The sequence below is a fragment of the Zootoca vivipara genome, chromosome 8 (assembly GCF_963506605.1).
Source record: "Zootoca vivipara chromosome 8, rZooViv1.1, whole genome shotgun sequence".
NCBI lineage: Eukaryota > Metazoa > Chordata > Lepidosauria > Squamata > Lacertidae > Zootoca > Zootoca vivipara.
The window spans coordinates 4109202-4127076 of record NC_083283.1 but is presented as its reverse complement, the minus strand read 5'-3'; the positions used below and the strand labels follow the sequence as shown (position 1 = coordinate 4127076).

Sequence of the window (17875 nt, the reverse complement as noted above, 5' to 3'; positions counted from 1 at the left end):
GTCTCAAAACTTCTGGAGGGCCAAGGTTGAGGAAGCCTGGTAAAGTCCAATGTTCTGATCCTGCAATAGCTTTTGATCTTGCAAAGGCATCTGCTAATGAAAGGGTAGACAATTTTGTGCCCTCAAGATGTTGATACACTACAACTCAACATCATCCTTGATAATTGACCAGTGATTCCTGAACTCTTTTGGGCCGCCTCCCACTTGGTTCCATAAACTCATCTACAGAACCCCTAACCCTACACTATAGAAATCATTATTCAGGGGTGGCCCGTGTTTTGTTAGCTCAAAAACTGAAAACGAGTGAGGTCCCAACTAAAGAAGAATAGCAACTTAAACTGATGGAATATGCACAGCTTGCGGACTTAACGTACAGAATAAGAGAACAAGAACAACGTACATTTAAAAGAAGAATGGATAATGTGTTTATTGAATATATGGGAGGAAATTGTGTACATTTGAAAAATGTTGGCAGCATTAAGATAAATTCAACAGCGTAAACAAGTGTTGTTGGATGTAATAATGGAATACTGAATGGTTTAGTTACAGGTAGGTAGCCGTGTTGGTCTGAGTCGTAGCAAAATAAAAAAATTCCTTCAGTAGCACCTGAAAGACCAACTAAGTTTTTATTTTGGTATGAGCTTTCGTGTGCATGCACACTTCTTCAGATACACTTGAAACAGAAGCAACCAGACCCTTATATATATTCAGAGGGTGGGTGATGGGAATGGGTGATGGGCTGTAAGACTGGTAAACCTGTTGATGGCTGTTAACGACTGCTGATTACTGCAATAGGTCCTGCGGGGAAAAAACAAGGGCTGAGGCTAAAGAAAGCTTGATCATGCATAATGAGATAAGAATCCTATGTCTTTATTCATCCCAGGTGGCTCCGTGGTTTGAATGGTTTAGTTTACGTAAAATATGCAGGGATTTATGATATGCAAAATGAACCATGGAAAGAGAAGAAGGGAAGTCTATTGACATTTTAAGGTTGTCTAAAAGAATATTCTAAAGTGAAAAACAGAAAATTTAATTTTGTGTGTGTGTGTGTGTGTAGAGAGAGAGAGAGAGCATTATTCAGAGGAGCAGGTTTCACAACCCACCAAGAAAGATAACAACACAATTAAATTCAAAAGAGTCACGATTAATTGCAAACCTATTCAAAATCCAATTAAAACTATTTAGTTTAATTAATTCAACACAATGAATGAATTAATGAATTAATTAATGAAATTAATTCATTAACGAAAGTGATACTGCCCACTTTTAGCTCCCCCCCCCGAGGTATTCCCAGTGTTCTACACAGTGGCTCTGATACTCTGGAACAGATGCTGGAGAGGACACAATGGGAAGGGAGAATCACACAAAAACTGCCTCTCCTTCTCTTACACAGATGCTGAGTTAGAAGCTATTCCTTGAGCAGGACACCAGCACTGCATTTTCACCCATCGTCTAGAGTGCTGAATAATGCAGCCTGGCAGTTGGCATACCTCCCCCTCCCCCTGCTCCCATCCCTCCCCCGCCATTTGAGGCCAAAAGAAAAGAAGAGAAAATTGGGGAGAATTCTGAGCCAGCAGCTGGGAGGAAATGCTCTGAATGAGAAGTGTTTTGCATGCGCATCTGGGGAGGCGGTCATTTGGTCTTCCTATTTTCGCCTCCTCTTAGGGAAACAAATCTTGCCTTCCACAATAATAACTTCCCATCTTTGATTGCAAGGATTCTGAATGAAACCCGTGAGTTTGTCAATTTCAGCTATTCATGAAGGAAGCAAATGCGACTCTCTAACTCAGGCATCCCCAAACTGCGGCCCTCCAGATGTTTTGGCCTACAACCCCCATGATCCCTAACTAAGAGGACCAGTGGTCAGGGAAGATGGGAATTGTAGTCCAAAACATCTGGAGGGCCGAAGTTTGGGGGTGCCTGCTCTAACTCTTCCCTTCTTGTTGTCATCAGCTGTTGCTGGATCATAAGGAAACCACAGCAAGACTAGATCTGTCACTGGATGTCACCTGAATTGAAATTCAGAGTAGATTTAGAGGTATAATAATAATAATAATAATAATAATAATAATAATAATAATAATAATAATAATAATAATAATTTCCCCCATCACTTGGTAGTCACAGGAATATAGGACTCATCCAATGTACTCAGCCCTGGAGCGCATGGTGAAATGAGAGTGAAAAGAGCTCCTCTAAGCCTCTGCAGAGGGCAGTTCCGTTTGCAATGAATAACCACAGTGCTTCGCTAGTTCAGCTAGGATGAGGATTAGACATTACCCACCAATGATGTATAGTGTCTGGAAATGGAGGGTCCATTTCTGAATGACACTGGTGCACATGCGAAGCAAACATGCTGAGGCTTTCCTTTTTCTTTTTCTCCCTCCCCCCACCCGGCTGGTCCTCAGGTGGATGGAACCCATGGTCGCTGTGGGGAGAATGCACCCGGGACTGTGGAGGAGGCCTGCAGACTCGCACCCGTACCTGCCAGCCCCTTCCTGACGATGGCCTCATCTGCGAGGGGGTCTTAGAAGAAGGCCGGCTTTGCAACAGGAAAGCTTGCAACCGTAAGTTACTGGCTTGTGTTTCCAGCTCATCAGCTTCACGATCCTGACAACTGTGCAGAACCGTTGCTCACATTCAGGCCCCATTAAGGCTCGCACATGACTGTGGGTTGCGTCCAATGAAATCACCACATTGGCATCTGCTTGCACAAAATAAGTTTCCCTTCCCTTTCATCTCCTCGTTCACCCTTCCCCAGATTTGCTGCAGAGGGTGGTAGGAAACCCTGGAACTGATTTTGGGGTGTGTTGGGGGGTGGGGAGGAGAATCATAGAATCATAGAATCTTAAGAGCTGGAAGGGACCCAATGGTCATCTAGTCCAGCCCCCTCCCACAATGCAGGAATCTCGGCTAAAGCATCCATGACAGATGGTCGTCCAACTTCTGTTTAGAGACCTCCAAGGAAGGAGAGTCCACCACCTCTTGTGGGAGTCTATTCCACTGCCAAACAGCTCTTACTGTCAGAAAGTTTTCTGGGGTTGGACTAGATGACCCTGGGTCCCTTCCAACCCTATGATTCTATGAGATCAGGAGAGCCTCTGTTATCAACAGGGACCAACAGAGAATTCGCAACTCACCCTTATAACATAATCTCCAACATTCCTCAGATGAAAATTATTATTTAAAAACTATCAGATTCTGGTGAATAGGACACACTACCATGGCTTGTTTTAAGGCAGAGTTGTGGAATCTTTTGCAATCCAGACATGGTTGGGCTCCAATCTACCTCAGCCAGCATGCCCAATGGTGAGGGTCTAAGGAGTGTTTGCCTTTTGTGCATCCCGGCATCTCTGCATCGTGCTGTCTTGCTATGTCTGCCTATAAATGCAAATCAAGCAGTCAGAAATGAGAGCTAAATGAGGCTGGCTAATCCTCCAGTTTATTGAAACAAGCAAGAGATCATGGTGGAATGGTAAGGAGGGACATCTTACAAGTTTGTACCAGGCCTGGAGAAATTGTATGTGGGCACGGCCTCTCTCTTTTCCAGCACTTCCCACAAATTACAGTAACTACTATGGGCAGGCTAATGTGAGCGAGCCTTGCTGATTATAATTATACCTTTATCTCCAACTTTCCCCGTGGTTTTCAGTGAAATACATTTGATTAGACCTTCCGACTAGTCCATTCCCCTGCAGCCTGGTGCCTTCCAGATATTTTGAACTACAACTCCCATCATTGCTCCAGAGGCAATGGGAACATAAAGAGCACAAGAAAAGCTTCCTGGATCAGGCCAGTGGCCCATCTAGTCCAGCATCCTGTTTTCACAGTGGCTGACCTGTGGGAAACCTCTAAGCAGGATGTGAGCACAAGACCACTGCCCTGTCCTGTGGCTTCCGGCTTTCCCTAGAAGCACAAAATGAAGATGCTTCATCTTTAAAATCATGTACAAGAGATGAACAGAAGAGAAGGGAATTGCAGCCTTTAAATGTCCACCTGAAACTTGCATTAATTAATGGCCGTGGGGTGAATATTGCTGGCTGATCAGATTTATAACAGAGCTTTGTGGAAATTGCATCTCTGTCAAATTTCATTTTGAAATGTTGGTTTTGCAAGCAACCCAACAGCCTGCCAGAGGATGAGGCTGTCCATAGACCTGTGAAAATAGTGGCGATGATACCTTGTCATGAAAAATCAAGAGCCTGCTGGCTCAGGCCCATGACCCATATGCTCCAGCATCCTGTTCTCACAGTGGTCAGCCAGTGGGGAAACCCACAAGCAGGATTCGAACACAAGACCACTCTCCCTTCCTGTGGTTTCCAGCAACTGTTATTCAGAAGCATTGCTGCTTCCAACTGTGGAGGCAGAGCATAGCCATCCTGGCTAGAGGCCATTGATAGCCCTCTCCTCCTCCATGAATTTGTCTAATTTCCTTTTAAAGCTATCCAAGTTGGTGACCATCCTGTGGCAGTGAGTTCCATAGTTAAACCGTATGCTGCATGAATAAGTCCTTTTCTTTTATCTGTCCTGAATCTTCAACACTCAGCTTCGTGGGACACCCACAAGTTCTAGTGTTGTGATGGAGAGAGAAAAGCTTCTCTCTATCTACTTGGTTCAAAACCTCTGGAGAGCACCATGTTGGGGAAGGCACACACAAGTTGTTGGTGTGTCTATTTTTTATTTATTTAAGGAAATTATAACTTTATTCAAAAGGAAGGGGAAAGTAGACTTCCTTAGCAGAGTCAGGGATGCAACAGCCCTTGATCAGAAGAGGTTGAGCCTTGGAAAGACTAGAATGATTTCACACGTTGTTTGGCATTTCCATAAAGTTAAATCATATTGTAGCTGGAATCTTTAAATGGAAACTTTCCACTGCATTAGGCTTTCATCATTTCATTCCCTTTGACTAATTTGTCTAGACGGGCAGAGGGATCCTTGCCAAAGTTTCCCCTTGTTGACTTGCCTCTATCTGTGCTCTATCAGCTCTCCAAACAGGCGTGGGACTGAGGGCTAGGATTAGATGAGACGGCGGGAGGTTTGTGATCTGGATCTCATGCAGGTTTTTATCCTATTTTTTAAAAGAATGAATCAAATGCACCTGAAAGGGGGGGGGGTGTTTTCCTACCCAAAGTACAGAAGGAGGGAGATTTGATATTTCCTCCTGTGTCCATTTTCAATTCTATCAGCAGCTCCAGAATGGGGGGGGGGTCCTCTTCCTCGTTCCTTTTCTATTTTGTTTGTTTGCCTGTATGTTTAAAGGAGAACCTCATCTACTTGTGACCTAAGACAGAATAACTAAGGCATTGGTTTTCAGTTGCTCCCTCTCCAAATCCAGTTCAATTTCCCCAGAGGAACGGCAGCATCCAAGCCTTTGTACTTTAAATGGAGTCCTTCCAGCACTTCCCTCTCCCTCCACTCAATAGGAGTATGGCATCTAGATCAAGGGAAGTAATAGTACCACTGTATTCTGCTCTGGTCAGACCTCACCTGGAGTACTGTGTCCAGTTCTGGGCACCGCAGTTCAAGAAGGATATTGACAAGCTGGAACGTGTCCAGAAGAGGGCAACCAAAATGGTCAAAGGCCTGGAAACGATGCTTTATGAGGAATGGCTTAGGGAGCTGAGTATGTTTAGCCTGGAGAAGAGAAGGTTAAGGGGTGATATGATAGCCATGTTCAAATATATGAAAGGATGTCATATAGAGGAGGGAGAAAGGTTGTTTTCTGCTGCTCCAGAGAAGCGGACACGGAGCAATGGATTCAAACTTCAAGAAAGAAGATTCCACCTAAACATTAGGAAGAACTTCCTGACCACACATTTTAAAAGGGCATGGGGTGTAAATGAAATTAACGAAAAGGTTAAAATGTTTTTATTTTTTTTTGGCCTGGCACCTAAAGGTGTATAATGAAGGTGCTAGGTGAACTTCCTTGGGGAGAGCATTCCACAGATAGGGAGCCACTGGAGAGAAGGCCCTGCTCTTGTGTTGCCACCCTCCGGACCTCTCAAGGAGGAGGCACACAAAGGAGGGCCTCAGAAGATGGTAGCAGGGTCCATGTAGGTTCATATGAAAAGAGGCAGTCCTTGAGGTATTGCAGTCCTCAGCCGTTTAAGGCTTTATAGGTCAAAACCAGCACTTTGAATTGAGCCCGGAAAGTAATTGGTAGCCAGTGCAGTCAGACCAGGATTGGTCTAATATGGTCAAACCGTCTTGCCAGTGTAATGAGCTACCTGGCTGCTGAATTCTGCATCAGCTGAAGTTTCCAAACCGTCTTCAGAGGCAGCCCTATGTATAATGCATTGCAATAATTCCTTTTAGGAAAAGGGGGGTGTACCAATGCAATAATAATGCCATATCTATAAAATAAGTGAAGCAGATGTGATCGAGAGATGATCTGATTAATCGTCTAGAGATTCTGCCTTCAGTCGAGTGCTAAATTCCAGAAAACTTTCCCCTCTTTTTGAGGATGCAGCGCAAGAGGTATCTGAGCATTGCTGCAGTCATTGAACAGTTATTGAACAAAATCCTTAATGGCATTTCTGCATGTGAGGGCGAACCTGCTCCATGCAGGGGAGGCTGGAACAAAGCGCTTTGCCTGCGAGAGGGGACTGTGGAGTTTGAAAGGCTCATGAAAGCGCTCTCTCCGCTTTCACGTCAGAAGACCAAGTGGGCTGTCAACCAATATCCCTGCCAGACCTGTCAGCTACGTGACATCATGCCAGGCTCAGTTACTAATCATGACCCCTTTGCAGAGCGGAAGGGGAGCTGGGATGCCTGTGTGTTTTAAGTGGTAGATCTGAAATGGAGAATCAAAGGGGAGATCACATTCAATAAAGTGCACAAACTCAGAATGTCTCAGCTGAGAAAACCCTCTCACCAAATTGAGCCGCGAATCTGCAAACTATAAAATTCCACAGTTTGGACTCTTAAACATTTGTCACAAGGACAGCCCTGTTGGATCAGGCCAAAGACGCATCAAGCAACTGATTTCGTCCCACTTTTTCATCTCAATGGAACACATTCACAGGTGCATGACATCCCATTACGACCATTATGGTCAAAGGCCTGGAAACGATGCCTTATGAGAAACGGCTTAGGGAGCTGGGTATGTTTAGCCTGGAGAAGAGAAGGTTAAGGGGTGATATGATAGCCATGTTCAAATATATGAAAGGATGTCATATGGAGGAGGGAGAAAGATTGTTTTCTGCTGCTCCAGAGAAGCGGACACGGAGCAATGGATTCAAACTTCAAGAAAGAAGATTCCACCTAAACATTAGGAAGAACTTCCTGACAGTAAGAGCTGTTCGGCAGTGGAATTTGCTACCAAGGAGTGTGGTGGAGTCTCCTTCTTTGGAGGTCTTTAAGCAGAGGCTTGACAGGCATATGTCAAGAATGCTTTGATGGTGTTTCCTGCTTGGCAGGGGGTTGGACTGGATGGCCCTTGTGGTCTCTTCCAACTCTATGATTCTATGATTCTAGTAACTCAGAAAGAGTCATGGGTGGGTAGCAGGTGGCAACATGGATTTTGCGTCTGGGCCAAAGCTGTTGCTTAAGGCTAGGGCCACATCTGCACTCAATTCGGACCAGGCTGGGATGCGTATAGGGCACATTACGTCAGAAGTTGCCAGCCTTTTCAGGCCTGTGAGCACATTTGCAGAGTGCAGAAGCTGTTCTCACAAGCGCATACTTGTTCCAGAGAGTCAGTGTGGAGCAGTGCGTTAGAGTGCCAGTCTAGGACCTGAGATACCTGGGTTTGAATCCCCACTTAGCCGTGCAGCTCACTGGGGAACCTTGAGCCAACAACTGCTTCTCGGCCTAGCTGACCTCACAGGGTTGTTGCAGGGATTAAATGAGAAATGAGGCAGAGCACAGCCATTAGGGCCATCAATTGCCCTCTCCTGCCCAGTGTTTTCTGATGCAGGGGAGGTTGCTGTCCTTTCTGCAGTGCTGAACTGAGATTCGGCTCCTGTTCCAGCCCCCCTCTCTGTGTGGGATTGAGGGACTGGCATACGACGGTGTAATTTGCCCCAGGCTGCAAACATGTATTGGGCACAGTGCCCATCCAGAATTTAAGCCAATGTGTCATGCTGTCAGGTCTCTGCCCCAAGGAAGTTACTAGCTGGTGGCATCCACAAGGGAGGGAAGAAATAAACAAAGACCAGCCAGCACCTTCCGCAGCCTCAGATTCTAACCCAAGAAAAGCAATAAAGGGCACCAGCATTTCATAGATGGTGTAAGCTTTTGCATATAAATGCAGGCTTCCAAGTGTCTTCATAGGCAAAAGTCTCATGCCTCCAGGGTCTTGGTGAGAATTACTGTTTATTGCAGATTGAAAACAGAATTACTTCAGGTTTAACAACAGCCATTTTCCTTTCCCCCAGCTGGTGTCTTTTCTTTCCGTCCAGCCAGTTTGGGGGTTTTTTTTGGAGGGGGGAGGGGGAGAAAAGCCAGTTTGTAGGACAGCATCCAGACTTTGTAGTAATTTCTGTTTATTGCTTGCTCGAGGCAAAGAACCCAGCAATCCCTTCCTTGCTAATTCAGACACGGAGACCTCTGCCATCTATTGGACATGGACCAAGGTAGCGGTTTCACAGGCCAAACACATCTCAGCAGCCAGCAACTAGCATCATCTGCCCAATATGTGAGGGGCGGGGAAGAGGTATATTTGTTTAGTGGACATGGAAGGCATGGTTTGGTAGAAAGAAAGGAGAAAATCTGGCAAATTCTCATCTGCGATCTGAGAGCAACCCACCCACCCACCCCAAAAAAGAATTTGTAGAATATTAACAGAGTTATAGAACCATAGAGCTGGAAGGGGCCCAAAGAACCATCTAGTCTAACCCCCTGTGATGCAGGAATCACAGGTATTCCCATGAAGGGTTTACTGCATTTACTGGAGTTTAGCATCAGATTGGGTGTTAGGGGCCAGAGCCATTTCACCAGCTGACAGTGGTCTAAAGCAAACCTGATTATGGTCTACAGCTGCTTGTCAGCATCTGAAGGAGCCTCTCCACCCCCATCGTTCTGCCCAGACACTGAGGTCCAGCGCCGAGGGTCTTCTGGCAGTTCCCTCGCTACGAGAAGCCAAGTTACAGGGAACCAGGCAGAGGGCCTTCTCGGTAGTGGCACCCACCCTGTGGAATGCCCTCCCACCAGAGGTCAAAGAGAACAACAATTACCAGACCTTTAGAAGGCATCTCAAGGCAGCCCTGTTTAGGGAAGCTTTTAATGTTTGATTTCTGTATTTTAATGTTTTGTTGGAAGCCGCCCAGAGTGGCTGGGGGAACCCGGCCAGATGGGCGGGGTATAAATAAATTATTAATATTATTATTATTATTATTATTATTATTATTATTATTATTATCTGAGACTTGACACACCTTGGTGATGTCACAGGTATGAAGTGATGGAGAAATTGGTCAGTTTCCATTATTTTCAGTTTCTCATTTCTCCAGTCTTAAATTCTGTTCTCCAGAATTCTGCATTAGTTTGTGATTTAATTTTCAAAAGACAAGTATTTTAGCAAATTTTCTCTGGATAGGGACATTTTCCCCAATATAATGATTTGTGTAATGGTATTTTCACTCATTTGTGCATTTTATGAACATTTCCCCCTTAATATATGCATCAGAACGGTGGTTAATAACAGCCGTGTTTTTGTTTGTGTAATGTTTCTGTAAGCACCAGTTAGTGAGCTTTACATTAAAATGCAAAGTGAACTGGATTTCTCCCCCCTCTCCCTCCCTACTGTTGTGCACCAATAACTATAAATTCTTCAGCAAACCGAAGCCCAAATTAGGGGGAGGGGGATAAGAGTCTACCAGTTGCATGCTCTTTTAGGCCAGGGCTTGTCCATGCTCTTGTGTTACCAGGTGATCAAGAGAGCCTTGGAGCAAGCAGGTGTCCAAAAGTTGACATTCAGAGCCTCTCAACCTCCCCAGCTGTCACTGTCACAGCACAGTTGTTTAGGGTTGGACAGGACTGATCCTTGCTGCTCCTTGGGAGACCTTGCTCTCTTAGCATAACCTACCTCGCAGGGTTGTTGTGAGAAAAAGAATGGGGGAGAGAAAGCCCTGTTAAGCTTCTTGGAGAGAAGGTGGGCTTTCAATGCATTAGAATTATGATTGGAAAACTGGGCAGACACTTGCTTCAAGCTTTCATGTGTTGGCGAAACAATCAGTGTTCCGGAAGACATTTCTAATTAATTCAGACTGCACACTGGAGTCTAAATTAACAGTGAAGTGCTTTTTTAAAATAGTTATGCAGCAGAACTAGCAGTTTCCACCCACCCCTGCTTCAATTCAGAATATACATTTCCAAACAGCCTCCTCACAGTATGTGATGCTAAAACAGTATTTTTCTTTTTGTCATAATTAAACGTTTCACCCCCAAAATACACAGAAAGTTCAGAAAATAGGAAGGGCGTGTGCTCTAGCTATACAGACTCTAGCTATACAGACCAGCAATGTGCCTCCCTCCAAAAGATCAGTACATCTCGTGACAGGTATATTCAGTGGTAGGACACCTGCTTTGCATGTAGAAGGTCTCAGGTTCGATCCCTGGGAATCCCAGGGAGAGCTGGGGATATTTTTTGTCAGAAACACTGGAGAGCATCTGCCACTCAATGCCCTAGCAGGGGTGGCCAACTCCCAAGAGACTGCAATCTACTCACAGAGTTAAAAACTGGCAGTGATCTACCCCCTTTTTGGGGGTGTGCGGGGCAAATATGTTGAGCTTTTTTTTAGGGGAGCTAAACTTCTTTGAGGGGAACCAGTGATCTACCAGTGATCTACCACAGACATCCAGTGATCTACCAGTAGAAAGCAATCTACCTGTTGGACATTATGGGCTGACAAGCTCAGAACCAAACAGTCCGCTAAAATCAGGTTGCAAAACAGCCAAGTTGACACTCTAAGCCAGGCATCTGCAAACTGCGGCCCCCCAGATGTTTTGGCCTACAACTCCCATGATCCCTAGCTAACAGGACCTGTGGTTGGGGAAGATGGGAATTGTAGTCCAAAACATCTGGAGGGCCGAAGTTTGGGGATGCCTGCTCTAAGCAAATCCTACCTGAGAGCCAGTATGGAGTAGTGGTTAGAGTTTTGGACTAAGACCCAGGAGACCAGGATTCAAATCCCTACTTGGACACGGAGCTCACTGGGTGACCATGAGCTGGTCACTGCCTCTCAGCCTAATCTTCCTTGCAGGGTTGTTGTTGTGGGTATTAAATGAGAAGAGGGGAAAAACCATGCCCCCTTGAGCTCCTTGGAGAAAAAGATGGGCTACGGATGCATGCAATCAATCAATCAATCAGATGACATTTAGAGCAAAGAAACAAATGGAGAAGCAGCTTTGGTAGTGATTTCCAGAGAAATAACAGCAAATGTGAGCATGCTTCAATGTTTTGGTGGCAATACCAGGGGAATAGCATGGCAGGCACTTTTTTTGGGGGGGGGGGTGCCATTCATGTGCAAGTCTGGGATCCGATTGCATCCCAACCTTGCAAAGCAATTCGGGGAGTGTGACATGAGAAGGACCCAACAGCCATGTCCCTTTTTGATCCCTGCCTCTGGAGGGCGAGGATGGCATTGAAGAACGCCTGACATCCTTCTCACACCACCCTCCCTGAGCCGTTTTGTGAGGCTGGGATCATCCCAGCCTTGCAAAGTGGCTCAGGGCTGGCATTGCTCCGGCGGCAGGGGCAGTGGGCTCCATTCACCCTCCATGCCCCGAGCGTCATAGGAACATGCTCCGTGGCTGATGGCCACCCTTTCGCTGCTCCACAATGCCCTCCCTAGGTGCCCACAGCCCTATGCCCAAACATACTGGGCTTGCTGTCATTTGGAGCCTCCGATGGGCCTGAGGCTGGCAGATCATATGCTTAACCCCCAAAGAGGGAACTTGGAGTTGAGCTTAACTGATGGGAAGACCTTCATAGGTTGAGGAGCGAAGACATAAAATCATAGAGATGGAAGAGACCACAAGGGCCATCCAGTCCAACCCCCTGCCAAGCAGGAAACACCATCAAAGCATTCTTGACATATGCCTGTCAAGCCTCTGCTTAAAGACCTCCAAAGAAGGAGACTCCACCACACTCCTTGGTAGCAAATTCCACTGCTGAACAGCTCTTACTGTCAGGAAGTTCTTCCTAATGTTTAGGTGGAATCTTCTTTCTTGTAGTTTGAATCCATTGCTCCGTGTCCGCTTCTCTGGAGCAGCAGAAAACAATCTTTCTCCCTCCTCTATATGACATCCTTTCATATATTTGAACATGGCTATCATATCACCCCTTAACCTTCTCTTCTCCAGGCTAAACATACCCAGCTCCCTAAGCCGTTCCTCATAAGGCATTGTTTCCAGACCTTTGACCATTTTGGTTGCCCTCTTCTGGACACGTTCCAGGTTGTCAGTATCCTTCTTGAACTGTGGTGCCCAGTACTCCAGGTGAGGTCTGACTAGAGCAGAATACAGTGGTACTATTTCTTCCCATGGTGTCACCATGATTTCAAGCTGCTTTGAATTGGTGGTTGAGCAGGGTAAATTCCCATCACCGTCACCTGCCCAGTCAATTAATGAATAAATCCAAACTGAAGCAACAGTGTGTCAACACGCTCCCTGGCATGGCGTCGCAAAGTGCCAACGCCTGTGGGTTTCATGAGACGGTGCCACAGAGTGGGCTGAGAACATCACCAGCAGCTCCTGTTTACTCTCTGAAAACAATAGCAGCAAGGGAGCCAGCTGAATTGGGTGCACGCTGCCGTCTGGCAAGCAGCAGCACCTGACATTTCGGAATGTATACGCAGATCAGGTGTGGCAGAGGCTTCTTCGCACTCCTTGTTCTGCAGGCTTGGTTCTCCACCTCCACCACCACAGCAGGCAGCTGTCCAAATTGATGCACATCAAAGGGTTGGCTTGCTCAACACGCTTCTTTCAGAAACAACTTTGGGATCCATATGTTTTTTCCTGACATTCAAAGGGTTCCTGATCATGGGCTTGCTGCTGCCACCCACCCCTCAAATGCCCCAAAATATCACCCCTTGCGAGATAACATGAAGCATCTCCCTCGTGCGCTCAGGGTGACGGAATAGTTATTCTGCATCACAGCTGGGCTTGTAAAAGGTTCCTTGACATGCTATGCGTGGGATAAGCCTGCTGTCAGTCAGTAATGCCTTAATACTCCTTTGCTGAGAGATGACCTTTTACAAGATCTACATCATAAAATAAAATAAAAAAACCCACAAGGATTGCTGTGGCAGATCAGGCTTCTGCCACAGGTTGTGCGACATGAATAATGAGCCTTGGCACTGACATGGCACATTGACACACCTGACAGTCATCGGCGGAGCGAAGCACCGTCCCCACGAAGAAAGCCTACAGCACTTTGCATTATTTAGCTCAGAGGGAAGGCAGCTAAGGAGAGGCAGGATGGAATGTTTCTAGGCATGGGGTGGGGAAAGCAGATAGAGGGAACTTTATTTCCCCTGCCACTCTCATCATAATGGAACTAGGACGGGGGGGGGGGGAGAAATCTGGTGCAGTTCACATTGAAAGGAGAATCTACCTGATTCACACTTCCCAAAACAAAGCGAAACACAACCGATCCACCAAAAGCCTCGCTTCCCCAAATTTTGCAAAGCAGTTTGTCAGTCAAATATCTCCCACAAAAATGGTAAAGAGCATATATTATTGAATGATGAAAGGCGTATATTATTGAAAAGAGCTTGCGGAAAATGCGTCTGTTGGACAAAAGTGCATACCAATATGTGTAGGATAGGAAAAACCTGGTGGAGAATTTTGACGAAGCAACTGATTTTGAAATGTGGAGAATGGAAGATTCTGACTTATCCAAGGCCCTTCTCCATGTGCCTCCTTCATGAGACGCCCGAAAAGTGGCAACATGAGAACAGGGCCTTTTCTGCAGTGGCTCCTGGTTCATGGAATGCTCTCCCCAGGGTGAAAAAATTAGGCACCAGATGAAAATGTTTCTCTTTAACCAGGCCTTTGGCTGCTTAACCTCCCAGGGCCTTTTAAATGTGTTTGTGTGAAAGGGTTTCTTGTTATTATTATGCATTTTGTGTTCTCACTTTGCATTTGTATGTTGGGAACCACCCTGTGATCTTCAGGTGAAATAGGTTGTACAAATTTTAATAAAGAAGGAGAAGGAGAAATGAGAAACTGAAATTGACAGTTTTGCCCATGCCAAATTAGAACTCAGGGTCATCCCTGTGAATCTAATTGGCTGTAGGTTCTAGACCAGACATAGGCAACCTTGGGTCTCCAGGTGTTTTGGAACTACAACTCCCATGATCCCTAGCTAACAGAGCCAGAGGTCAGGGAACATGGGAGTTGTAGTTCCAAAACACCTGGAGAGCCAAGGTTGCCTATGCCTGTTCTAGACAGACCAAAGGAGCTTAATTCTTGATACACACCACACAATTTACACCTAAGAGCATTCTAGGTAAGGTCTAGGTAAGGTCCCGGTGGCGCGGCGCACCTGGGCGCCGGGCTGGGAAGCGGGGCGCTGCACGGCAAAGCCACGCAGAAACCGGGCAGGGCGCTGCAAGGACGGGGGCGCCAGAGCGATCTCAGTGCCAGGGCGCCCGACCTGCTCCAGACTGCCCTGGACAGAGGACTGTCCTCTGTAAAGGAGGGCACATGTCCACCCTGCTCTTATAGAGCCACTGAAGGCCCAGAACCTCCTCTTCATTTAATGTGAAACCTAAGGCTAGAAGTACCTTTGCTGTTGTGGAACTTCTGGTGACCCATAGACCCTCGAAGGCTCCCAGTTCAACTCAAGACCAGATGGTGGGCAATAGACTCTGATTTTGGAGCAGGTTGTCAGGTGGCCTCAATGGGGGCTTTTGTTTTTGTTCTTCCAAGAAAGAGACCTTCTTAAAATTCAGGCCTTTTGCCCCATCAGCTTTAATTAGAAACAGGCACAGCAGCTGAGACCAGGCATGCCAGCAGGGGAGCAGAAAGCAATCACACAACTCATTAGCAAGCGAGATCAGTCATTAGGAGAGGTTCATCAGGTGGAACCTGGGTGCTGAGCTGGAGAAAGGCCGATGGGATTATCTCCCGCTGAACAAACTTGCTGGATCCTGCCAGAGAATTTGTCTTCTTCCTTGCCACCAGCAGGAACCGTGCTGGAAACCACAGAGGTTCTGTTAACAAAAAGAGAATATATATATATATATATATATATATATATATATATATATATATATACACACACATTATCAAATTTCAAAAAGCTTCCTTAACCTAAAAGTTACCTCATCCAGCCCACATTTTACCAGCTTCTCTGCAAGGGTATCAGGGACTACTTTGTCAAAAGCCGTGCTGAAATTAAACTTGTTGTCTTCGTCTTTCCACTTGTCTCTTTAAAAACCATCAGCCACCCAAATATTACTGAGCATGTGTGTTATACTTACAGACACACATGATTAGCCTTGGTCTCTAATAGCAGGACTGTGCTCACTGCTGCTGTTCCTAAAGAGAAGAAATGCACTATGCATATTGATGGGTTGGGAATTTTCCTTAAAGCAGCCACAGCTATGCAGCTTGGTTAATGTAAGAACACAAGAAGAAACTGCTAGATCTGGTCATTGATTCAAATAATAATAATAAGTTGTTGTTGTTGTTATGATTACTCTGCCCATCTGACTAGGTTGCCCCAGCCCTCTGGGCAGCTTCCAACACGATATGCAAAAAAACAACAACAACAAAGCAGAATATCAATACAGGGCTGCCTTCAGATGTCTACGGAAGGTTGTATAATTATTTCTCTCTTTGACATCTGATGGGAGTGCATTCCATAGGAATAATAATAACCTAGTCCTGCATCCTGTTCTCAAATTGGCCAACTTGTGGGAAACTAGCAAGCAGGACTCAAATGCAAGAGCCTTTTCTCCTCTGTGGTTTCCAGCAATTGGCACTCAGAGGTATTGCTGTCTCCGACCTTGGAGGCAGGACAGAGTAGAGCCCGCATCGTTCAGCCCAGACACTGAGGTCCAGCTCCGAGGGCCTTCTGGAGGTTCCCTTACTGCAAGAAGTGAGGTTACAGGAAACCAGGCAGAGGGCCTCTTGGCACGCCCTCCCATCAGGTGTCAAGGAGATGAATAACTACATAACCTAATAATAATTACTGTGCTTCTCCACAGATGCCCATGCCTTCTAAGCTAAACCATACGTTTATGCTCGGAATGCTGTGGGAACGAGGAAGAGGCTGCTGGGGGTTAAAAAGCATTGATGATGCTACATCTTCTAAAAATACTCCTATGTTTTTAATAGCCGCAAGGCAGAAGTTCAACAGGGGCTTTGTTGTTTGGTGTTTCTACAGGGAAATGGTCAGTATGACTCTTAAGTACCACCACAACAGGTGCTTTGATTACCAAATGTTTCGACATGTGCTTTGCTTTGCATTTGAAATGAAATTTCATTGGGGGGGGGGAGGAGAAGAAGAAGAGTTTGGATTTGATATCCCACTTTATCACTACCCGAAGGAGTCTCAAAGCGGCTAACATTCTCCTTTCCCTTCCTCCCCCAAAACAAACACTCTGCGAGGTGAGAGAGACTTCAAAGAAGTGTGGCTAGTCCAAGGTCACCCAGCAGCTGCATGTGGAGGAGCGGGGAATCGAACCTGGTTCACCAGATTACGAGTTTACTGTACACTGGCTCTGCCAGGCTTTGCAAAATCGGTGGATGGTTGATTTACATTGGACCTCCTTTTTAATCCTAGCCAATGGACATTACAATTCCCGAAGCCAGTCACTGAGGTCCACAGATAACCGGAAGAGAGATGATGTTGACGACGTGCAGCAGTATGGGTATCCTGCGCCTCAAATAGGTAAATCATTAACACAGCTGAAAGGGGGAGGAGGAAGTCATTTACTCAGTTATGCTTACTAATGTATAAGGCAGGGGTCGGCAACATGAGGCACCATGTGCTGTGCTAAACCAGTGCAGTACGGCATGGGGGGCTCGCCGAGCCGTGCCAGAAATCGTGTCTGCGCATGTCCAGACACCAAAAATCGCTTCTGTGCAGGTGCGATTTCCGGTGTCTGGACATGTGCAGACGCAATTTCCGACATCGTGCTGCGCCAGTCCTGCCCACAGATTAACCTTGCCAACCCCTGGTATAAGGTATCTGAGAAAGGAAATCGATACACAACAGCTTCACACAATTCCTGTATGACCCAGCCAGAGTTAAGCATGTTTTAAATCCAATCAGTTTCAACAGAGCACAGATTTGCACATGTTTAACTTTCCCATTAAAACCGATGGAATTTAAAAGTGCTTTGATGTGTCAGGGCATGTGCAGCCGGCACAGATTCCCTGTGTGGATCGTGCATCCTGAAATGAGACATATGCAGAATTTAGTAAACTAATCTATGCAGTCATTGGATCACAGCCCTAACAATTTAATACATTCCAGCTCTAATTTTTTTCTGGAGGCTAACACCACTTTTGCTAATCCTTGGGTATTTGATGTTTAAATGGTGCATAATTTTGACTATAGGAGATGGAATTAATTCTGACTTGGAGGAGTCGAGAGCAACCTCATTTGAATGTGCAATTCAAGGACGGAGGGGCCTGCGAAAATGCACAAACCAGTCACTGAAAAGGCAAAGCGGGTTTTCAATCCCTGCAGTCAATACTTCTGTCCGCCAACAGCATCACAGAAGGGGCCTCAGCTCAGTAGCAAAGCAAAAGCCTTACAGTGGGGGTAGCCAATGTGGTGCTCTCCAGACACCCTTAGACAATAACCAGGAGCAGCATCTTCACTAGGCAGCATCAGAAATGTCAGTCCCATAGCTGCCAAGTCTCCCGTATTCCCCGGGAAACCCCCATTTTTCCAGCTGTTCCCAGCCGAAAA

The 17875-nt window shown here is 46.0% G+C and overlaps 1 protein-coding gene across 1 annotated transcript in view; it reads left to right on the top strand.

Annotated features, from left to right (window-relative positions):
• ADGRB1 (adhesion G protein-coupled receptor B1) overlaps nt 1-17875 on the top strand; it is a 340537-nt gene that overhangs the window by 146896 nt on the left and 175766 nt on the right. Inside the window, exons 3-4 of the mRNA XM_060277561.1 lie at nt 2409-2567; nt 16739-16846. Of these exons, the coding sequence (XP_060133544.1) occupies nt 2409-2567; nt 16739-16846 (267 nt within the window). The remainder of the gene's footprint in view (nt 1-2408; nt 2568-16738; nt 16847-17875) is intronic.